The 23,575-nt window shown below is 49.3% G+C and overlaps 2 protein-coding genes and 1 long non-coding RNA gene across 9 annotated transcripts; 1 reads left to right on the top strand and 2 right to left on the bottom strand.

The window, feature by feature from the left end:
* The first annotated feature begins 526 nt into the window (after window positions 1-526).
* On the top strand, window positions 527-7,061 carry LOC114863210 (uncharacterized). 3 transcript variants are annotated; one of them, XR_008695575.1, is made up of 5 exons: window positions 527-621; window positions 3,448-3,565; window positions 3,842-3,915; window positions 4,042-5,677; window positions 5,788-7,061. It is a non-coding gene; the product is annotated as an uncharacterized LOC114863210 (long non-coding RNA). The 3 variants fall into 3 exon arrangements; XR_005898179.2 differs by having other exon boundaries at window positions 3,445-3,565; XR_005898178.2 differs by lacking the exon at window positions 527-621 and having other exon boundaries at window positions 638-3,565; window positions 3,842-3,950.
* Window positions 7,062-9,301: 2,240 nt separating this feature from the next.
* On the bottom strand, window positions 9,302-13,087 carry fam3c (FAM3 metabolism regulating signaling molecule C). Of its 3 annotated transcripts, none has more exons than XM_029163226.3 (10): window positions 12,954-13,087; window positions 12,473-12,568; window positions 12,067-12,171; window positions 11,777-11,803; window positions 11,304-11,427; window positions 10,988-11,046; window positions 10,852-10,902; window positions 10,672-10,756; window positions 10,441-10,567; window positions 9,302-10,039 (listed from the first exon to the last, which is right to left on the bottom strand). In XM_029163226.3, exons 2-10 carry the CDS (start codon window positions 12,486-12,488, stop codon window positions 9,950-9,952), a joined length of 684 nt encoding a protein of 227 aa, XP_029019059.1. In that variant the 5' UTR covers window positions 12,489-12,568; window positions 12,954-13,087; the 3' UTR covers window positions 9,302-9,949. The 3 variants fall into 3 exon arrangements, with proteins under 3 accessions (XP_029019059.1, XP_029019060.1, XP_055367441.1); XM_029163227.3 differs by having other exon boundaries at window positions 12,473-12,525; window positions 12,954-13,056; XM_055511466.1 differs by lacking the exon at window positions 12,954-13,087 and having other exon boundaries at window positions 12,473-12,909.
* A 490-nt stretch (window positions 13,088-13,577) lies between these two features.
* Window positions 13,578-19,127, bottom strand: si:dkey-159a18.1 (sortilin). 3 transcript variants are annotated; one of them, XM_029163225.3, is made up of 21 exons: window positions 18,879-19,127; window positions 18,607-18,669; window positions 18,461-18,537; window positions 18,295-18,391; window positions 18,048-18,215; window positions 17,892-17,965; window positions 17,762-17,808; window positions 17,554-17,690; window positions 17,387-17,470; window positions 17,090-17,150; window positions 16,099-16,251; window positions 15,934-16,031; window positions 15,735-15,834; window positions 15,476-15,650; window positions 15,204-15,397; window positions 14,859-15,048; window positions 14,644-14,760; window positions 14,427-14,568; window positions 14,239-14,345; window positions 14,031-14,151; window positions 13,578-13,948 (listed from the first exon to the last, which is right to left on the bottom strand). In XM_029163225.3, exons 1-21 carry the CDS (start codon window positions 19,125-19,127, stop codon window positions 13,934-13,936), a joined length of 2,469 nt encoding a protein of 822 aa, XP_029019058.1. In that variant the 3' UTR covers window positions 13,578-13,933. The 3 variants fall into 3 exon arrangements, with proteins under 3 accessions (XP_029019058.1, XP_029019056.1, XP_055367439.1); XM_029163223.3 differs by having other exon boundaries at window positions 15,204-15,650; XM_055511464.1 differs by having other exon boundaries at window positions 14,031-14,120; window positions 15,204-15,650.
* Between the last annotated feature and the right edge of the window lie 4,448 nt (window positions 19,128-23,575).

Below are 23,575 nucleotides of genomic sequence, written 5' to 3'. Positions count from 1 at the left end.
ACGCGTGTGTGGCTGATAAGCATAAACAGTCTCCTAACATGTGCCTACGCTGATTATAGTCCATTGGCCTCCTCCAACGAAATCGCTCCCACCGCACACACACACACACACACACACACACACACACACACACACACACACACACACACACACACACACACACACACACACTGCATCTGCTGATTAAACACTGGCGCATCGTCTGTAAACACAACTTCCCCTCTGCTGCATTGTCCACCTGCAGCTTGTTGTTCCCCATGCAAACTGAATCACCCCGGGGGCAGGTAAATGGAAATACAGGACAGTGATGAACTCATCCCTTCCTGAGCACCTGTGTGCTAACGAGCAGCTTCGTGCGCGCGGCTTGTCCGGGGACGTGTGATTATGGGATAGCGGAGGAGGAGCTGCGTCCTGGTAGGTCCCCTGACTCTCCTCGCGGGAGCGCTAATTGGAGGCGCTAATGTCTTTATTTGTTTGCTGTAGGTTTCTGTGTGTTTCCAGTCCTGAAGAACATGCTGACGGAAGATTGAAAGTGCTCGCCACTGCAGCCACGCGGCGACAGGGGAAAGCTCTGGTTAGCTTCAGACTGAGCGTGGTTAGCTCCATGTCAGGACGAAACAGGTAAACCAGGCTCAGAAAGGCTGTTGTGTAACAAGCTGGACCTCGGCTTCACAGGTTGTACTGACATTAGTCACTAGATGACTAGTGGCAGCCGAACATCTGGCGACGAGCAGCTGCTAGCTCCTCCGCGTGGTAGATGACCTTTAGCCTTAAAGCCAAAACACTCTCACTTCAGTCATTCGATTTTTCCTAATTATCAGTTGCTAAAAAAAGGAGGCGTGCACACAGAGAGTTCAGACGGTCCAAATGTCGATCTGGCAGGTTTGGACGCTTCTTTATTTAAAATTGGGTAACTTGATTACTGATTGGGTAAATGATAGATAAGCTGGCAGGAGCCATTTGCCACGTTTTCACATTGTGTAACATCATCACTTTTAAAAAGCAGATTTCTCAATTTCTCAGTGAGTTTGGGATGAACGTTCCTCTCTGTATGCAATCGGGCTGACTGTGTCCAAATGAACAGAAGCACATTCACCACCGCTGCCTTGTGCCGTGGCCTTTTAACATCTGCTGCAGACTGAGCGACCTTTGCACCGCGTGGAGACGAGCTGCTCGACTCCCACACGCCGTTCCCAACGACATGGAAGGAAATCACAATAGGAGGCGACATGTGGATGTGTGGACCAGGAAGTGGAATAATATTTGTATTAATGTTCAGAAATAAGGTGTTTATTTAGTTTACGTCTGGACATCTTCAGTGTCTTTGAATCAATTTCTGTCTTAACCCCAGTTTCTCGAACTCCGTCATCTTTCCATAAGCACAAACCGTGGCTGGAACCCTGACAAAAAAATCCCCATACTTGCCTGAAATAGGAAATTAGGTCTATTACAACTGCCTCAGTGGCTACACACAGAAAAATATCTCTTGCCTTGGAGATAAAAAAAACTAGGCCAAGACAGTTTTTCATTTGCTTCTGAACGGGGGGAAAAATACACGCCTCAATATTTTATTTGTGCAGCGTTGGTTTCTCTGACTCTCCATGAAGAAACAGACACGCGTGCACGCCTGCACCATCTCTCACACGGTGCCTGGGAGAGACAGGGGGCGGAGGTGTCGAGACCAAACGAGATATGAGGAAATGAAAGGTGGAGGTTAACGTAATCAGATTTAGGCCCACCAGCTGCCTGTGCTCACGCCACACGTGTTCAAAATTACATTTGTGATCAATCTGCACTCGACTTCACACGCACCGCCCCGTAACTAAACCCACCGGAGCCTCGGCGTTAACCTGATTTCATCCAGACGGCACATTAACGCGGTGCATCTCCACCTTCGCCTGGTGAAGGACGCGCGCCTTAAGAACCTGAGAGGTTTTACATACATTAGAGCTGAAAGCAGCGGAGACGTGATCCTGGGAGAACAGCACGTCACTCAAGTGTATTGTCTGTGAATGGATGTGTGGTGTCTTTCTCCACTACTCAATACCCTGTGGATTTTCTCCGCATTCGTCTGCTAAAGATATGACTGGCTGCCAGGAAGGAGGCTCTTTGGAGGGGGATGGGAAGCAGCTTTTGAGAAGCGTGTTGCACTGAAAACACATTTCTGGGGCTTCTACAGCTTCTAGCTGCCAGCGTTGAATTTACGTTTGTATTTATTCACTTATGTGTCTTTGATTATGGAAAGTCAGCCAGTGAGCGCATGGAAATCCATCAGTGGTTTTCCGGGTGCTTTGGGAATATCAAAGTCATATTGTGCGTCCATGAGTCCAAATCTGTTCCTGGAAGTCGTTGTTTTGGCCAAGCAGCGATTCACTTCCATGAACTGTGATTTGGACCTGGTTCTGGTTGTCGTTTCGCTGCCAGGAGCAGCTGCCATTTCTTCATAAAACCTTCCTGCTAACCATATGAATCCAAAAGCCTGACGGTGTTTTCTTTTTTTTTTTGTTGCCCTGAGGTTGACGCAAAGCACAAAATTCAACACGTTTTTACCAAATAGAAAAAAAAAGTTAATTACACAGATTGCTCCATTAAAGAGGCCGAGCGGTTAGATGGAGGAGGCAGAGAGGAGGGAGACATCACCCATTACCTCTCCACCATTACTCTCAGTGACTGTGGAGCTGATGAATGAAGGGGGCATGAGAGCGGTTTCATTATAGGCAGCGGTAATGGTGATGCCAGCTGGATAAGAAGAGAGAGGGAAGATAAAAAGCTGTGTGGAAACAACAACCAGGAGCTTTTGCTTCAGCTTCAATAGTCTTTAAACCTTATATAAAGCACCGTGCGCATAAAGCTGCTGGATTTGTTTTTCCCCTGCGTCTCACAATAACACGACCATGATCCACTTTCCAGTAAGTCGAGCAAGTTTCCCTAAGCAAATAGGACATTGTTGTTTTTGTAGTGGCATTGTTTCCCAGTTCCCATAATCTCTGGGCACCCGCCCCACCTGTTATAAGAGGATGAGTGTCAGCCACCATGAAGAATAATAATGCTGCCTTTCACAAGGACATCTGGGTAAATCATGAGCTTTCTTTTGAATGGGTTTGTGGAGGAGATGGGGGGTGAATTACAAAAGGTGACTCCAACGCGTGCTCATCAAATCTCTCTACTCGTGGCTGGAGCCAATAACAGTATGTTATGACAGGCCACTGCTCATATGGAGGCTTTCCAAGGAATCTTGTGTGCTGAAATGATGGTTAGGCAGGACAGTGTTCAATCTGCCATCCTGTCGCCTGGTGCTTTTTATCCCCTGCTTGAAAGTTGTTTATCCATAATGAAATGAGAATTGAAAAATTTGTATATCGATAATAGAGATCAACACATCCTAAAACAGCTGTTTTGGTGATTCTGTAAACATCCAATCAAACTTTCTGTCACATTCACTAGCAGCAAAGCTTCCCCAGGGACCCAAAGCTCGGGCACCAGGACCAATTAGAGTGACGGACAGGAAGTAGGAGCAACAGGAAGTTCAGCAGTATAACAAGGTTTCCACAGCAGAAAACTGAAGGTAAGAGACATTTTACTTTGCTGTTGTTGTGTTTGGTGCCTGTTTGACACATATTGTTGTGTGTTTTGATGCAGTAATTGACTTGGAGCCCAGGTTCCTCCATTTGGTGCATGTTGTGGCTAGATTCTGTTCATTATTGTATTATTTGTTGAAGTTGAAGTGTTGTTAAAATCAGAGGGGTCCGATTGACTCGAGGGGTTTGAAACTAATTAGTCTAATTGTGAATGTACAACTGGTTTCAGAGTGTGTATTTTTTAACCTCCTACTTTTGTCCAGGACACAAATGTGACGACTTGTTCCAATCTGGGGAAAAAAAAGTTCTACTGCACACAAGAAAAGCAGAAGAAGAAGTAAGAAATCACTCTGAAAACACAACTGTCAAAAAGTGAGTTAAATATAAATGTCGTGTCGGGGAGTTGTTTGTTTCAGAATTGTGTGAATCGCATGTTTTTCTGCTGCTTTGTGTTGCCGTCAAGTCTGCAGAAATGCTGCGAGCCGGGATCTGAAGGAAGAAACAATGAGCTCCCGCTGTGGAGCGGAGCCTGGCTTTTTACGGGGCCTGTAATGAAGCGGCTCTGGCTCCCTCAGCCCGGATAAACCCGGCTCGCTGGGCAACGGAGGCGTGAGGAGAGACTCCCATCCTGTCGGCCGCCTTTAAGACCGCGGGGAGCCGTTCTCCTCAGAGCAGCACTCACCAAAACTGTAAACCGTGTCAACATTTGCAAAGCACAATTCAGCCGTTACTCCATCAACAGAGGAGGAGCACCTCCATTCTGAGAACCCGGGTCACGGGTCCTAGTTTACTGTGTATTAAACTATCAAAGTGGTAGAAAGAGTAGAGACAAACGAGAAGTGGGAGTTTATACTGACAAAACATTTGGAAAGCGTTCCCATGAGGAGCAGCTCTCATCCCTGTGCGTGTTCCACATCCTCCGTGTCCAAGTGGGTTTTATGGCTCGACATAATTAAAGATTATGTTCATGGAGTTTATCCTGGAAAAAAAAGGGATTGGCCCCTTCTACTGTACACTCAGCAGTTTACAGTAGCATGTGTTGTGTTGTGCGGCTGTCTAGTAATGGAGACGTGTGGCATTGTTGCCCATACAACATGTGTGTCTGCGTCCTCTTCTGGCCCGTGTCATCCATCTGTCTCCGGTGAACTCCGTATGCCATTAAGAGAGACTGCAGCCATTAGTGTAACAGGATCAGACCTGGAAGCCTCAGAGGCCGAACCCAGGCGGACATGCGCCCCGGCAGCCGCCCCCCCGAAGCCCCCTCTGCAGCAGGAATCCTGCGTGCACCCCCAAACGCTGCGTTCTGGGGAAGGCAAGACGCCTCCTCCGAGTGTTTTTCCTACCGCTCGCAGCCACATCTCTTCCAGTAAGCTATAATTATCACCAAACTGACGCAGATTACTGGAGGAGGGAGCAGCAGCGGCGAGGGTTCGGGAACAATGGCGGAGAAAATGATAGGCTTGATATTGAGGTCATGTAATAAAGGCGAATAGAGGCTAAATGAGTGGATCCTCACAGACCCCCCAACCCTCGTGCCTGTCCCACGGAGACAGAGGATGTCTGTCCTTAGTTGTTATTAGCTTGTGTGGGTGGTAATTATATTTGCCATTGAAAAGCACTTGAATGGTTTGAAAAGACAGTGCTCGGAAAGTGAGAGCCACGATTGCCTGTCGCTGCTACGCTCCAATAATGAAATTGCTGTCTTGTGTTCGCCTTTAGGGGCCAAGCAGGCGTGACCAAACGGGCCGCGGGCCACATTTGGACAGCTCCGGGCCAAATGGTGTTGTGTTTCCACACAGCTCGTGTAACATGGGGGGGGGGGGGGGTTGGCCGTGAGGGGCAGAGATGTTATGAAAAATGATCTGAGAAGCATTGTGTTGGTGCTGAATGAAGGGCATATGGGGCTTTAGCGGCGGATACACACACACACACTCACACACAAACTCACACACACAACCGTGTATGACAATAAAACCCAAACACAGACCAGCACATGCTGATTAAAAACAAACACGCTCTGTGGAGGCCGTGCCGAACGCTTGGAACCAGTCTGACGCAGCAACACCCCCATCATCTGTCCTATCACCTCATCAGTAGCGGTAAACCCCACCCCCACCTCCAGCACACCTCACATACACACACACACATATGGGCATGTTGTTTATCCAGGCGAGTCACCATGGCCCTTCCTTTGTGCTTTTATCACCAGGTATTTCTTCATTTCCATTGGTCACCTGAGGAGAGTGATTGCAACACCTTCCAAAGGTTCATCCACCTCCACTCCCTGCGTTACTATGAGACGTCAACATCTGAGTCAGAGCGACTAAAGGAGCCTTTTATTATGAAGCTTCACCTGGAACATGTGTGCGCAGACACGCTCCTGCAGCCTCCCTGCGCTCCGTGCGTGTGATTAGGTCCACACTTTCAAGTGCGGAGCCCGAGGTTATTTTTACCCAGATGCACCGGGGGCTGTTAAGTAACACAAGTCTCCCAGGATCCACAGGTTCCGACGCTCCGCGAGGCGCAGCCGCCCGTTAAACCCCCACACCTGCATCCTTTTTATGCAGCCGAAAGCAGTCCAGCGTCGGTCGCGGGGGCGACCCTGTGAAATACAGTCGCCTGCAGACGCTCACGCTCGGTTTGGGCCGGACCAGGAAAGCGGTGCTGGTGCCGTTAGTGAGGTGTTTGTCTGTCTGTGTCAGACCTGAGGTCTCTCCAGTCACAACAGCTAAAGGCTTTTTCCCGCAAGATGTTCTGTAGTGACACCAGACGTCATGTCAGGTCCAAAACCACAGGGCACCACCCTCATCACAGCTCACAGTACGTGTAAGAACCAGTCAACAAGCGGAGAGGGCCCTGACGCCGTGCACGCCACAGATTGATGTGCTTGTATTTATGGGAAAAGGCTGCACTGAGTGTGATTTTCAGCCCCGGCTGATTCCTCAGCGCCCGCTGGCAGAGGCCCTGCTCTGTGAGTAAGCGTGGAGTCATTCCGATACTTGTTTAGAACAGGCACGTACATATAAAACGCTGAAATCAGTGTTTTAGAACGTGTAAGAGAAATATCCCAAATAGCGTTTTCTGAATCCCGCCGTGGTGTAAACGCGGCAGCGGAGCCTGCGGAGCCTGCAGGCCACGGGGCTCCGTCGGAGGGAAAGTGGATGTGTGCTGTCTGGCCTGCTGCATAATGAAGGAGGCCGACTCCATGCGTCACGCCGAGCGTGCTCCCACTGACGGCAGCGCCGCTCTTAAATGGGTTCTGGGTTTTAATAGGTTTTAAAGGTTCATTTGTACACGGAGGAACTGCACAGGGGGAAAAAAACGAGGGCGACAACGTTATGGAAAGTTCGTTTGGCTTTTAGTGTCCGTACGTCTTCATGAATGTTTGCCAGTAGCTTGTGAAATAATACGTCAAAGCTGCTGTCGCCATAAACGATGCTGTGAGTGAGTAGAATAAAAAAGAGGGAGGGATCCAAAGACAAAGCGAGCTTGGTGAGGTGTTATTACACACCGGGGGGGAAGTTGTGTCCAAAATAAAATGTGTGATTTCCAGCATGTGATGTGACCCGCCCCGACTTACTGACCCTGAGTTACGACTAATAAAGAGAGCATGAATGAGAGCGCTGTTTCACAGACAAGACCGGAGGGACTGTGGAAGCCGCTGCGTAGGAGCCGCGAAGACCGATAACCAGGGTGAAGAGGTCACCGCCGCTCAGCGGCGCGTCAGGGCCCAGAGTCACCTTGGTGTTTCCAGGAAAGGCCTTTGTGGGACCGTAAGAATCCATGAAAAGGAACACGACTGGTGCCCGGACCTCGCTGAGGAAATGCCGTGTACCCTGAGCTGTTGTTTACTCTAGTTAATCTGACGTGTGCGTGCCTTCAGCAGCACTCAGGTTGTGTGAAATGATCCATGTGATCAGCTATCGATCCATTTGTGTCTGTGGCGCATGTGGGGCTTTTTGTCTCTCTGTGCTGAGGTCAGCAGGAAGTTCCCACAGAGTGTAAACACAGCTGTGTGTGTGTGTGTGTGTGTGTGTGTGTGTGTGTGTGTGTGTGTGTGTGTGTGTGTGTGTGTGTGTGTGTGTGTGTGTGTGTGTGTGTGTGTGTGTGTGTGTGTTGGAAGGGTAATTATAGGATTGGAGGTGGGGCTGAAAGCCGAGACTGAGGGGGAAGGGGGTCGAACAAGCAGAGAGAAACAGTTGTGGAGGTTTGAGGGAGGCGCAGGGCTGGGCTTGGTTTCGGGTTCAGTATCAGATAAGCGACAGTTCAGAGGAGTGGTCAGGGCCTAAAGACAAACGGACTCCTGTAAGGACTGGCACAGCTAGAGCCCTGATCCAGGGGCCTTCACTGTCTGGATATATGTGGTAGACAGACCTCACATATTAAGGCCACGGAGGGATTTGATGCAGGGGAGCAGCTGAAGCCAGGTGTTAAGTGGCTTGTGTGGCGTTCACTGTCACCGTGAGAAATCCAGTCCCCTGTGCTGCTGAATTAAGGCCTTGAGCGGCGCTAGTTGCTGCTAAGTAGGAGAGAGGAGCTGGCGTGAATGACTGGAGCAGGGAGGTCAAAGGGCAAAAGTCAAGAACCGCACAGAGAAAGCTGAGCTCCTCAGAGTTTCTATGAGAAGCGAGCAGCTTTGTTTGGAGGACAGATTTATTTTTGGGAAACAGGCCGCGGGGGAGTGAGGGGGGAACAGTGAAACAGGAGACTGGGGGGGGGGGGTTCTCCTGCTTTGTGACGCCCCCTGGCTCCTCTACGCAGCATCTCATCAGTAGAGCTTCATGTAGTTGATGCATCATACACTCTGACTCCTAAGCTCGTCTCACGGGAGCAGATCTTTGTGTTTGTGACTGAAAAACGCGCGCGCACACATACACACACACACACACACACACACACACATACACACACACGGCTGCACGCAAGCACAGGGACACCACCCCGGTGTTTTTACATTCACCTGGAACACAGAAGAGCAGTGTGTTGAGAGGAAGTCAGAAGGTCAGAGGGACGGCAGGCTGGGTGCTGGGGCATCAACAAGGCGAGGGGGCGGGTTGTTGGCACAGGCATGGGCCTGTTGTGTGTCGCTGACCGCGACTAGTTCCCATAACAGAGGGTTGAAACGTCCTGAACGGGGATGAGGCACAGCTACACACAGGTACAGAAACGCAGAGGCCTGTGAATATTTTGACCCAGATTGGATGTAAAGACAAAGGCAGTGGCTCCCTCTAGCCGCCAGAACGCTGCAGCTCCACGGGACGGGTTTTTTTTTTTGAGAGATAAACACATGAAGAAACTCTTGAATGTGGAATGTTGTGTTCAGGTGACTCCACTGCTTTGTCAATAGACCCACAACATATTTAGTAGTTTAAGTAGATTCGTTTTCTGCTGCTTCATCATTTTACAGATATGATGGTTTGATGTGTTAATCACTTAATTAATACAACTTATGAGCCACTGTGTATAAAGAAGCAGTTACCAAAGTTATGCTTTTGTACAGGATGCTGCCCCTCTTCTAGGATTTTTAACCTGTGTAAATTACTTTTAATCTGTTATCTTTGTGGATTTAGTGGAGTGTAACCCGGAGCAACCTTAACAGATTCTGCTACAAAGCTGCCGTCTAACAAATGTGCGGAGGACTCTCTTCGCTGTCGTTTCCAGTTTGTCTGGTGAAAAACTAAACCGTATTATCAGCGCAATCAGATACTGAACAAACAGACACGTAACTGGAAAAAACACTTTAATCACCTCAAGAAATTCCATACTTTTCTAACAAGATCATAAAGAAATTATATTATTATTATTATTATTACTACAACAATGTTTATTAAATTAAGAAATCTTGATCACCTCTAAACAAATATTTACAAATTTCACAGTGAACCTGGTACATTTGGTTATAATATTCTGAAAAAAAACCAAAACACTAATGGCAGTTTTATTTCAAAGCTATCAACACTCTGACAGGAAAGAAGGAAAAACCAAAATGTTTAACGAACTGGATAGCACAATTAAGGCAAGCGTGCGGGTAATACCAATTTAGACCCCCCCCAAAAGAACACAAAAAACTATACAATTATTTCCAATAACAGCTGTGCAACAATGCAACACTAGCTCAGCTGAATCTGTTGACCTTAAAGGGAGGGAGTGTGATGGAATGCCAGCCTTGTCCAGGCTGAAGCATCTGACCTGCGTCCTCCTGCTAAGGTGTGGCAGGAGTCCCGCTGGCTCATCTGTCACACCAGCACCTACCAGTGGGAAAATCTGAATTTCTCTGCGCTTGTAACCATTAAAGACTACAGCGTACAGGAATGTCTTTAGGATGCTGGAGGTGTGAAATGGATGGTTAACGACGACAGCGGCGGCTGGAATCACTCCTGCCTCTGAGGGATGCAGCCCTCCATCTCCAGCACCTCGGGCCAGCCCTCGAACTTGTTTGTGTCTGCGCTGTTTTTTATGTGCTGGAGGAGGAAAAGCAAGAGCACATCACACTTTCATATGGAGGTATTAACAAGCAAGACGATGAAAACCCCACACAGACGACACGTGTACAAATCTTGCACTGGCTCCACCTGTTAAACGGACTCAAACTGGTTAAACGCAAGGGCAGCACATTAGTGTGGTGTTGAAAAATCGCAGCCTGAGGATTCCTGACACCTGACTCATAGGTGAATGCCCCACTCAACTGCTGAACTGCTGAAACACCTAAACGTCTGTACCTGCTGTCGGGAAGATTTCAGAATGTACACAGACAAGATTTCCTTTGTCACCTTTCCTGCTTCTGCTCATTCCACAGGAATTGCGCAAAACTCTGTTGAAGGGGTTTAGATGTAGAAATTGGGCATACTGGGGCTTGTGTTACCTGCTCAAACGGACTCTTTGTCTTGATGCCTTTTCCCCCCACAAAGATCCAGTTATCCCTGAAACCCAAATTGGTGATAGCCGAGCTGCCCAGATCGCCAATTAGCTGCCTGGCTTCGTCAGTGAGCCTACATGACATAGACAGATTTTAATTCGCTGCCTCACCAGAACAAACACTATTATTATTAGTAAATAATTCATGTAGGGTTGAATGAGGGGAAGAGGTCCTTACTTGGTGGATGGATCATCAAAAGAAGCCATCATGACAATGGTCCCTTCTTCGATTTCCTTCAGGAACTTAATAAATGGAACCACATCTATACAGGATTAATGTATGATTGATTAATGATTAATAATGACATGATTAATAAAAATATAGTTTTAAATATTCGAAGTAAGTAAGTAACCTCACCTCCTGCCCACATATCAAAATAGTCCGTCTTGATAACGTCACCCGTTTTTCCTGGTGGACAACAAGCGTCTACATAAGTGACAGCAGAATTCAATAGAGCTTGACATAGAACAAATAGCCCAGCTGATAACGTTACCGTTGGCCAAGGCGATGTTGATTCCCCTCCCAACGTTGTTTTTAACTCCACTCATTAGGCTGTGAAAGAAAACCAACAGTAAAAAGCTTTCACACGTCCAGGACACATTAAACAGATGCTCCCGGAAGACCGTGTTGTAAAAGAGTGATACGTGCTGCTGTAAAACCAACATGAAGCCTTTCTTTTATTACATTGCAACGTTTATTGGACTGCCTGCAAGTCATGTCACCACCTTTATCCAACACGGTCACAGGGAGGGGTGCCGAATGTGTTCACCAAGACATTAGAGCCGGTGCAGCTCATTTCCTTTACGTACAATTTGTCCTCCAGGCACATTCTGGGCCCCACCACACTGGCCGCTCCGCTCGTCATCTTGAAGTAGAAGTGCGCCGCAGGGCACGGCTTGGTCAGTCCACACTTGTACTGTCCCAGCCTTGTTGCTGTGAATAAAAGTAAGACATAAGAAAAAAAAACACAACAGGTGGCAAGTCAGGTATTAACATTAAGCCCTTCACCATGTAAACACAGAACAAAAAGCGAGGATTTCACTGGAGCTGGAACAAAAGCATCTATACACACAGCCTAATGCACATGCTATGCGTAATACACACAGCGAGTTTTTTTCATTGTGTACATGCCTACAACAGGATTTAGCCATATCCGTCTACTGTGCAACACAGGCTCATTATTTATCTTTCTTCTGTTGATTCACAGAGAGTTTTTTTAATTAGGAACAAGTATGTAAATATTCATCAGGAAGTAGAGCGAAGACAATTTAAACGTACTTACGGTGTTCGTTCTCTGATTTGTATTTTACTGAAAGGCAAAGGGTGGACGTGTTAAAGGGAGGTCGTTTGTAGCAGCACAAAAAACTCTCTAGCCAAACAACTTTTTTCAGTGCTTCTAAGACCAGATGAGCACCTTGTAGTGAAAACATGACCCCTCAAGAAATCAGGTCATACTGACTCCACCATATAGTTACTATAGCTATTAAAAGGTGTCCTGTTTCCCTAACAATGCACTGCCACAATCTAATATCTGCAGCTGTAAAGCTGAGTCATACGAGAGGCGCTACTTACGGAACATGCCGCCCAGTGAAAACTCAGTGTTGATCTCCAGCAGCTGAAAAGCCAAAAAGACAGCGAAGAGGAACGCAACCAGGAGCGCACATAGCTTCAGAAAACCTGAGGAGCAAAGAGGCAGTAGATGGGACAGACAGACAGACAGACAGACAGCAGACACGTGGAGGGGAGTTTAACCTCGCACAACCTCATACTGTACAGTACGAGAAGTGCTGGAGAGTAATGGCATGTGATCCCATCAGTACTACAATGTACAGATCTGTATGTAGTGTCAGTATTATCAGAGTTGAATTATAATTTGTCGCACAAATTACGTGCTATTAGACTTTAAGTCAATACGTGTCAAGCTAGCTTCCCCAGCACTGTTCATGCCCTCCTGTAAACTTTGGTGGCGGTCACTTACTGCCGGCCCGGACCATCTTGACGACCCTCCGACCTCTTCTCTCACAGCTCTCCCTGGCGAGGCAAGCAACACACGCATCAGCCGTCCGTCATGTGTCTGCGGGACAGAAGGCACTGACAGCGGGTTTGCTAGCTAGGTCACCCACTAGCATTGCTAGCCCTGCTAACGGCTACGTAGAAAGTTGGACACTTTTAGCTTTAGCTTCGTAATGACGCGCCAGCAGCACGCGAATAGGCTTCAGTGTAAAGTTCTGGGTTTTATCTATTTGCATGACTCGGAAGCTAAACGTTAAACGGCTAACCAGGTGTAAATGCAGCCGTAACAGTGAAAGTGTGGCCAGGTCGCTGCGCCTGCTGTGAAAACTTTCTCGTGTAGTAACTCCCAACCACCAGCGAAATAAGCCCAACAAACGCCCAGCAGTGGAAATATTTAGGTTTTATATTAAAACGGGCCACCGGGTCGATGATCACGCCTCGCTTACCTGCCCAATCGCCGCAGTTAACTAGCGCGTACAGGCGCGGTATCCGATTTTGTTGCGAAACTAGTAGTTCGGGTAATGACAGCTGTCCCCGTAACGAAGAAATAGACGGCGAGATGCTCCACTCTGACGCAAAAACGAAAGACAAACAAGACCTATATGGAAATATAGATCTTTCTTATTGCCTCTGTTTTAGTCAATTCGAACCATTTTTACATATCAACTAACGATAAGGGACGGACTAATAGACACATTATTGCATTAAGTGAGCTTGCAGTCATAATATTTTAGAAGAAACAGTATGTGATGATTTGATATTTACAATGGGCTGCTAAGATTCCACGTTCATGTTTGAAACATATATAACTATGGTACCAAAAGGCAGCATAATCTGTTAGTTTGCTGTTTTTTATTTATGTGTTTAATCGCCCTACCTATTCATTACAATCTGATGTCGTGGTTTTGTTACAAGTTAGAAGTCCTGTCTAGTAATCTATCTCTGAATTTCTAGCTCTTCTTCTCTGCGTGCTACATACAACTGCGTACAGTTGGGATACGCTCAGGTGCCGCCACCACGTGGTCAGGCGCGTTATTGCCAAAGGTTATTTCGTATCAATAAACCACAGATTCCAGTCAACTGCAGCATCTTTCAAATAATAACATCATCACAGAGTAATAACATGTTTCCAGCAAATACACATTTGTAGCATTGTCATGTTCATCTTCACACTAAACAGAAATTAAAAAGGTAGTGCAACACAAACAAAAACAGTAACGCGCAAAATTATGGCAGTATACACAATGTAGTAAGTAAATCAGGCTCAATAAGTTAAGGCGTTTAACATTTTCATTCATTCCCGTCAATCCAAAAGACAGAAAGCAGAACTTGGTAATAAGGGTGGTCCTATCAAGATAAGTGGGATTAGTCCGGTGCAGTTGTCTTCTCCAGTGCAGTTGCTTTTACTCATATGTCGTGTGTAACGTTATGCAATAAGATCCTAGAAGAGAAACACAGCAGTATTAGTGAATGGTAGCAACAATTTCGGGTGATGAGATGATATTATTGTTATTGACGCTCACGTCGTCTGAGTCTGGCTGGCAGGTGGTGGTGCTGTTGCTGCTGGTCCCACTTTCAAGGTCCGGCGCGATGCCGCTGTTGTCGTCCTGACTCTGGAGGTTGGAGAATCGATAAACCGGTGTCCTGCAGGGGGCGACAGCGAACTACAGTGCTCACCTTCTACTGGGCGTGTGAAGCGGCCCCTGCAGCCGCGCTGTGTGTGGAGCTCACCTGTTTCTATAAACCACCCTCCGGACGGCGAAGACGGCCGAGGCGATGGCCACCAGCACGATCACTCCTGCTCCCGTGCACACCAGGATGAGCACCAGCCTCTCGCCCTGCAAAAGCACACAACTGGCTGTGATCGCCCTTAGCGCAGAACACGCGTAAATGAGTGCATGGACTAAAACTCTACTAACTGGTGTGTCGAAGTGTGTCACTTGGGACGACGGACTGGCAGCTGAACCGGTGCCGGGTGTGACACAGGGTCTGATGAGCGTCTGTGCCGCACGCTGAGGATCGAATCCGCCCTCGCACTTGTCACTCGGCACCTTGCGGTACCTGCAAACACATGGAGCGGCCCGGTGTGTTGCAGGAGTGCGTCTTCAAATTCTAAGGAGAAGCTACGGCGTTTACCCTGACGTCAGCAGCTCGTCCTCCTCTCCGGTCAGACACAGGTCCGAGCTTTTATTCCCAGGTCTGGGCTGCCGCACACACTCCGAGGTGTTCACGTGACGGTAGAAACCGTAGTCGCTGCACAAAACAGGGATAGAAAACATAGATAGAAGATAAAACACCTCAGTATCTTTTAACTCAGAGTTTACTATTCGCTACGTTTAACAGTGTCTCACCATAAGTAATCGTCTCTGGTGCACAAGCAGGGGCTCTGCTTCTTGCTCACCATGAAGTTTCTTCCGTTTCTGCACACGGACTGTTTCTTCAGCCGCCTGTAAGTCTCTTTGACTCCCAGTAAACAGCCTTGTCTTTCTCCCTCTTCTTGTGCAGAGTGAGCCAACCACTCCTCGTAGTCCTGGTCATTACCTGTCCAATCAGGTGATGACTAATCAGAACACAGCTTTGCCAGTTCTACCATGAGATTCATTTTTAGAGGCTGAGCTTATGGAAAGTCCCCGGTCCCAGTTTGCTAAGTGTCCATTGCATGAAACAGCCCCGAGGCGCGAGCAGGGTGGACTTACACGCTCTGGTGATGAGGCTCTGGAAGTCGACAGTGACCGCCACCCACATGGGCTGACCGTCCGCCTCCGGGCGGAAGCCCCACACGCTGACGCTCATGGCTCTGGTGCCCGGCTCCGACGCCAGGCCGGCGAAGTAGAACGGCTGCTCGGTGAAGTTGTAGGACTTCCAGCACTGGCCCTCGTCTGTGGAGAACCTGAGGAGGAGAAATGGCGGTGAGCGCTGAAACCCGTGGTAGTTAGTAGCCTCCGGGTGACAAACATCTGTTCGGTACTTGATAGTCTTGACTTGTCCATCATGTCGCGCCTCCACAGCCACAAGCAGACCCCCAGAGTCCAGGATGCAGTAGTGGTGGGGACCCCTGAGCGTCCCCCTCCAGCTGTAGCCCCCGTCTGAGGACACAAACACATCTGGGTGCTGGGACGCTGACAGAGAGTCGCCGACAGTACCTGGAGGAGAGATGGAGACGCAGCTCATCGTCACATCACCCGTTAAAAAGGCATCAGAGCTCAGACAGGCTGCAGGGAAAGTACCGTGTGCAATGACCAGGCCGACGGCAGTGGGCTCAGACAGGGCCAGCATGGGCACTATGCGGTTCTTCCGGCTGTGTTCTCCATGAATATGAAGCTTACACTGATGACGCACACACACACACACACACACACACAAAGCACATTTGGTATAAAAGCGTAACTTATTTGAATGATAACATTTGCTGCAGATGTAACACACGTTCTTGCTTTTCTCCTCACAGTCCACGTTCTCGGGTTTGTTGAGCTGCTGCCACGTCCCCCCTCTGTTAAAAGTAATGACGGATCTAATGCGGCCGTCTGCGGCGAAGCAAAGGGTTAGAGTTCAGCATCGCATCGAGAACAATGAGCGAACAATGAGTCCCACCGTTGTCCAGTTTATTGGTGAGGTAAACGCCTCGCAGCGACGTGATGTTCTTGAAATCGCTCCTCCTGTGCCCATCGAACAGGTGCCGCTCCAGGGACTTGAAGAACAGGATCCCTCGGTCGTCGGAGGTGTACATGGTCCCGAAGAAGGTGTCTGGAGACAAAGCGGGACATGGGAGTCTGTCAAGTCGGCAAAACACCGCGACACATCACGGCAGCAGCTGCAAGCGCCACAGTCTGTTGAGTTTAATTCATCAGGCAGCAGATGTAAAACGATAAGCTGGTGTGTGTGTGTGTGTGTGTGTGTGTGTGTGTGTGTGTGTGTGTGTGTGTGTGTGTGTGTGTGTGTGTGTGTGTTTGTGTGTGTGTGTGTGTGTGTGTGTGTGTGTGTGTGTGTGTGTGTGTGCGTGCGCACAGGTCTCTGGTGCACCCTGATCCTAAGATACGTCCGTCAGCTTTTGTCAAAGTCTCATAAATCTCCCTCCTTACAGCCGACGAGAGATAAAACCCCTTCACCCACATCTCCCCTATGCGCCGGAGCAGGTTGATGTTCACTGAGCCCATTCAGCGCTAGCTCAAGCACTTTAAAAAGTAAAGACTGAACAGAAAATATGCTACACAGAATAAAAAGTGAGCAAAGAACATGAGGACTGACAAAGAGGGAGAGAGAGAGAGTGAGAGAGAAAGTGAGAGAGAGAGAGAGAGAGAGAGAGAGAGAGAGAGAGAAATTAAATGACGTGGAGTAAACTGGGCGGCTGCACTCAGTTTAATGGAATGATGCGTCAGCAGAACCGAGGACCGGCGGAACCGGTCGGCTCTTCACCGTTGCTCCTTTTTTCCATCACAGAGCTTTAAATCCTGTCACCTGCTCCTCACGCGGTCACGTATGCAAATAAGAGCCGTCTACACAGGTCGAGGAGCTAGACGAGAACCCTGGGTCGGTTCTGGGGCCGAGGTGGACAGTGAAGGCAACGCGGGGTGCCACCAGTTACCTCCGGGGTTGTCCACGTGTAAGAAGAGCATGTCCTCGTCCCCGTCCAGTATGGAGTAGAACTGTAAACACAGAGGCAGCGATCACTCCATCTTTGCTTGTCTAATCATTGTGCGATTGTTTGCGCTGACAACAATATGTAATTGTGTAATCGCACATATGTGGGATGGTGTGTGTTCGCCTTCAGCTGACAAAAAGTTTGTGTGTGTGTGTGTGTGTGTGTGTGTGTGTGTGTGTGTGTGTGTGTGTGTGTGTGTGTGTGTGTGTGTGTGTGTGTGTGTGTGTGTGTGTTCCTCACCTGCTCCGTGGAGGCCGAGGGCAGCAGCGCCCGGCTGAACGAGTCGCCTTGGTCTGATGAGAAGTACATGACGCGAGGGGCCCCCTGCAGGCAGACATTCACCCGCTGATGAGGACGGAGGCGTGGGAGGTTTAGCCCCGTGTCAGTGTGCTGTGCACGCATCTCACCGGATCCTCCATCACGGAGAAGAAGAGGAAGGTCCCGATGTAGCCGAAGCTGTAGACGTCCTCGTGGACGGTGGTGAAGCTCCTCCCCAGGTCCCTGGTCCTCTTCAGCAGCAAATCGCCCCTCTCCTCTGCGTCGACTACAACAGGAGCCAGGGTGTGAATGGAGACCAGTGAGCCGCGCGGCTACGTGCTAATTAGCGCTCCCTACCTGCGTCCACCAGGCTGCAGCTGAAGAACAGGTTGACCCCAGCGCCCCTGGTGGGAAGGAACACGCACGGACCGTGACCTGACCTGTATTACTGTTCTCGCTACTGGCTGATGTTGCGGGTTATTCTCACCAGGAGAACCTGTGCACGCCGTCGTGGACCTTCGACCACGTCCCGCCGAAGTCCAGGGAAAGCCACAGGCTGCTCTGCAAGTCAGACAGCAGAGGCGCGATTACCCGCGTGCGCCTGAACGTTACACGAGGGGGGGGGGGTCGCCGGGTGACTCACGTCGATGCTCAGGGCCACCAGGTAGTCAGGGTTGGAGTAGTGGTACGTGATGGGCTGGGCCAGGTGGAAGCGCAGCCGGACGGACCTGAAGGTGGCGCCGGCGTCGCTGGAGGTGAAGATGGTCCCGCCGGGGTTGTCCAGAACCGGCACGTCTGCCGTCAGGATCACCTGCGAGCGGGTCAGAGGGAGGTTCCAGTGCTGGGCATGGGGGGGGGTGGGTCTCAAAACAGAGCCAGCGTTCACTTACAGAGCTCCTGGGGCCCACGCTGACCCCGAACTCCTCGTTGATGAAGGTGTGGTTGATCCGCTGGGAAATGTCATGGAAGGACTTGCCGTAGTCCGTGCTGGGCAGGAAAATGGACGGAGATTCGGCTCATTCGCCCAGTTACAGTATGGACCAAATGTTAACTCACCTTCTGTAAAGCCGTGAAGATCCTGCATGTAAGTACGCATCCAGTGGACCATTGATGGTAGACAGCACAAGGATGACCTAGGACAAACAGCAGCTGTGAAAGGCCCGTCACGATGGCGGCAGCTCTGTTACTACGCACATACTCACCCCTGTGCCGTCGCCCACCCACGTGAGGACCACGTGGGAGCCGTCATCGCCGTTGAACCCTGTCTAGGAGAACGAAAGAGAAGAGGGACTCGCACCGTGACGTCACTTCTAAACGAACCCCCCATAAACTGTTAAATCCCCGAAGCAAAACGCTTTCCATTAACTCCTAGTGTCTAAAGCAACACAAAGATGAGATTAGATGTTGCTCTGATAGACACCGGTCCTGCCTGTTGACCAAAGCCTTCACGGGCTTCACCACGAAGTCACGTTACCTCGTGCGTGTTGTCGTCCAGAACGTCGTGTTCGGCCGAACTGAGGGGGTCCCGGCAGGAGGCGAAGGGAAGGGCGCGAGCGGGCCTGGACGCTGCCCTCGCGTCCGGGGCGCGCGCGCGGCCCTGGCGCTCGTCCTGGCGCGTCGCGGGGACCGTCGCCGTCCTCTTCCCGTGACTTCTGGACCCGGTGCCCACGCTCAGCAGACACAGCCCGCCGAGGAGCGCGACCCTCCACATCGTACGCAGCATCAATATAAGTGGACCTCGCTAAAAAAAAAAACCGACCGATGACCGAGACGCCCGTCCGGACTGGCTCACTGCATGGTGCGCGCGAGGACAAGTGAGGGTGGGAAGTGCGTGGACGGCAGATTAAGCTGCTGTAAAAAGTGCTGCGTGGGGCGGTGAGTGCTCCGCCAGCAGGTGCCTCTGCCCGCATCCAGGCGAGCTGAGCAGCAGGGTTTACACACACACGTGGGACGGACGCGCACTTTGTGCAGGAACAGTGTAAGGGTGACGCGTTCACGATACGGGTTTCTTTTAGAAAATCTGCGCATTGAGTGTGATGGACGTTTTGCATCTGCTTTCTCGTTTTTTATAGGAGGCACCGCTGCACGCGTGGGTACGAGAGTGCCTCCGGCTGAGCGATCCACGGGCGTGACGAGGAGTCTCAGGTCGGAACTTGCGCTTTTACGCACGCGAAACTGTGTTTAACGATGGAGCGGAGCAACGACGTCTTTGATAGTTCTAATAATTTGAGATCTCAGCCGACAGCTATACGAGATCAGCGACGAATGAGGTGCAGCTGTTTAGCCGAGGGCTGTGACAAGTTGACTTCAGATGAACAGAAGATGACGTGGCTGCGGTTTTTCATAGTAACTACAGTATGCGCGCCTCCAAATTGCGCACCTCGCATTGACACTGCGTTTTCTACTTCTTACGTCCAGATGTTCGCGTTTCTTAATAGGAGCTGTTGAAATCTGATTCTTTATTGATGCAGCATGTGTGGCTGCGGTGACTCACCCTCTGATGACTGATGGGTGTGTCGTTACTGCGCCTACGTGCAGATTTTACTCCTAACCCCTGAAGGTCAAAAAAAAAAAAAGCTTCACACTCAGTCCTGGAGCAGAGGGAGGACGGGACGGAGGTGTCCACTCTAGCACGGGTGTATCATGAACGTGTTTAGGATGTTCAGGAAGCGGCACTTTCTCCAGATTTGAACAAACCAGATGCTATCGCAGGTTGGGAGGCGGTGATGGTCATTTCAAAAGTGTGTGAAAGTAAATGATAAGGTTTACACAGACAGGTTCCCCCCAGCAGTAGAAGAGTTATGTGTGATGATATAACAAGACGTCAGAAACAGTACCGTTTACAATAATAGGCTTGTCTATTTGTAGTAATGATCAACACATTTTAATTCAAGTTATTTTATTATAAAAAGGAATGTGTAAAATACTTAAAGAAAAAATGTTGTTTTCAGTGCAAATCAACGTACAGTAGTGCTGTTACATTTGTGTATTTCCCAGCTGCCGGTGTCAGACAGCAGATGAAGATACGAGGCCTCCAACACACTCTGCTGCAGGAAACATCCACCTACAGTCAATAGCGCAGCAATGGAAATCCTGTACAGCCATTATCACCATCATGACGTCCCCGGCCCTCGACCCGTCCATGTCTCCACTATGAGCCGATGGTTTTGGTCACGGCCGAGCTTCTCTGGCGGGTGCGTTCCGAGAGCTCCCTCGGAGCGTGATGGTCCCGCTCCAGTGCGTAGTCCTGGTTCTGGACGTACATGAGTCCACCAAAGGAGTCCACCAGTCCGTAAAAGACGGCGAGGACGGTGAGAGCTGTGCCTATGAAATACAGCTTCAGGGCGGCTGCCACCATGGCTCCAACCATCAGGACAGGTAGCTGCAGGACACAGGACAGCGGGTAATTAGATATAGTGGATTACAAATAGACAGACAGACATGTAGACAGATGCATAAACAGACAGACCGACAGATACGTGGACAGAGAGCCGCGTGGAGCGTCTACAGTAGTTGCCAAGCCAGCGCAACAGGAAGACGAACCAAACCGTGGTGCATTCACGAGCTGTGGGAATCCAACCTGACAACTTTAAACGGACCCAATTTGACAGACCATTACATTTTTGATACCACGTCGCTGTGTGGGTGGGAAGTTGCTCATGTTCACTGCATCCACGTGAACACGAGGGTTGTCTTCCCATTTATTTGTAACGGTAGCGCTGCATTGTACTTCCTCTTTTGAAGGCGCCACGGCTGTTACTTTAGTTTTATAAATCGGACTAAAAACGCATTAAAATCGAAAGTGCGGGCGGTGAAACGCGAACCCGACGGCGGCAGAGAGCGCGTGGCTTCATTAAGAACGTGGACGTTGGTCGTCCCGTCCGTCAACGTCGTCATCATCCGACACGCGCTAATAAACGCGTGGGGACGAGTCCGCGGCGGCCGCACTCACCGCGAGCTTCGCTCCCGTTGTTCGCTCCTCGGTCCTTCCTTGACCTCCTTCCCTCGTTTCCTCGTTTCCTCCTCGGCGGCTCGAACGCCGAAGCTGCGTCCACCAACAAACTGGTCGAGCGGGAGACAGAGGCGTTCAGCGGCTTCGCACGGGGTTCGCGCTCCGGTGCCGTGGGAAGCCCTTCATCTCCCGGAGCTGGAGCCGCGAATCTGCTGCTGCAGCTGCGCGTCGCGGGCTGTTTATAATACGCGTAATCGTGACATCACCTTATAAGAACATGAACTTCCTGTCTGCGCACTTCACACAGAACAGGGGGTTCCAGAGAGGTCTTTTGAGCTACACACCGATTGAAACGCTTTGAGTCTTCTACATATTTACACGTTTGGCCAAAATAAGTGTTTCGTTGTTTTTCCTTGCAGATTTTAATTAAAACTTAAAATTGTTTTTGAACAAAAATGCGAAAATATCCACAAAACCTCTCACTTTCATTCTTGTCAAAGCACTGGTCTCTCAGAGTGCTTCCCAGTCCTCCCAGTGGAGGCAGATGGCCGCCCACCCTGAGCCTGGTCTACTGGAGGCGTCCCCTCTCGTCCATCATTATTCTGCCTGAAAGAAGTTCAGTCTGAGTTCAGCACGTTATTATGCTCACACTGAACTATTAGCAAGAAAACGTTGATCCTAATGAGCTTTTAGCCATAAAGTGACAGGTCTGAGAGAAAGGTTAAAGGGGAACTCCGCTGGTCTGCACTGAACAGAACACGAGTTGCATGAAGTGTAATTATCAGGCTGATAAAATGCCACTTGTCTTAGTCATGAGTTTCACAAAAAATGAGTTTACCAAACTGTGTAACCGGAGGCCACGGATTCAGTCGGTATTGAACAGAGGGGCTGTCTGTTGGACAGGATAACATCTGGACTGTGGTTTTAGGATCACATACTTATCCAGCTCTTTTTGAAATGAGCTTTTTTTTACCGATTAGGACACATTTTTCTCAAGAAAATGAAAACACAAGACAGAAAAAGTTGAACACAAGCAGTTTTTATTTGATGGATTTATGTCCCACGCGCAGCCAGTGTGTCGTTGTCTCATGGCGATAAGGTCGGTGGAGGTAACGCTGGGAACAATCTGTTTGCTGAACTCCTGAATGACTCAACACCCGAGGGAGAGATCGTCAGGGGAGGCGCCGGGATCACAATCAGAACCACCACAGCCGCATTCATATCAAGCACCCGCTCAGACCTGTCGCTATTACAGCCCAGCACTGTATAAACCGGTCGCACACGCTTTTGTAGAAAACATTTGGGAATTTCCAGAGTAGAGATTTTTACTCTAGAAAATCCCTCATGAGAAGCACAAACAAACAGCCACACTTGTGATTTCACTTCCTCTTGGCACCGCTTGAGGATCTCCAGCCCATCCACTAATCAATGAGTGAATATAACAGAGTCCATATGACCCTTATAGTTGACACACATCAGTCACAGTCTGGAACACAGTGACCTTTTACTGTTGAAGACACTCTGACACAGTCACAAAAACTAGTGAATGGCTGTATCTGTGAATTTTTAGTGGTTGAAGTGACTACTCAGCACTTTTCTCAGACTGCCAGACATGACTTCTCCCTGAGCAACAGCAGCACGGAAGCCAAGCCAGTCCCACTAACGCACACGCTGATTAGAGCCACATGTTCCGTCCTCCACTGAACTACTTGTAGCTTCGCTGCTGTACAGCACGAGCGAAAACACCAAAGTGGAACCAACCAAAGTTATTCTCTTTGAACCTTGGTCAGGACGAGGCAAAAAGTATTGCTCTAAAGCATCAATGAAGCAGTAGAGACAATATCTTTTCCCGAATTTGTGGGGTTTTCGATACTTCTAGACTAAACATACGGCCGGGGCCAAATTGCTGTTCTTGAGAAACGTACACAACAGGAGGGTTAACACAAGGCACAATTAATGTAGACATCGCGGCAGCTGTGAATGTGTTAGACACAGCTGTAGACGTTACAACAGACCTGTGAACGAGTGTTCCCACGTGCAGTCCTCTCTGCGTCCGCTAGATGGCGGTGTCCGACATGTCAGAGAGCAGAGTGCGTTTAGAAATAGACATCAAACACTTCAGAATACTGGTTGGTTGGTTGGTTGGTGGTTACGTAATAGCATGTTTAAAACTATTCATTCATTCACTATATAAAACTATTTTTGCAGAAAATGAATTG

The sequence above is a fragment of the Betta splendens genome, chromosome 9, assembly GCF_900634795.4.
Source record: "Betta splendens chromosome 9, fBetSpl5.4, whole genome shotgun sequence".
In the NCBI taxonomy this organism is placed as follows: domain Eukaryota; kingdom Metazoa; phylum Chordata; class Actinopteri; order Anabantiformes; family Osphronemidae; genus Betta; species Betta splendens.
The sequence above is the reverse complement of the archived record's forward strand: the minus strand, read 5'-3'. Positions and strand labels throughout refer to the sequence as shown.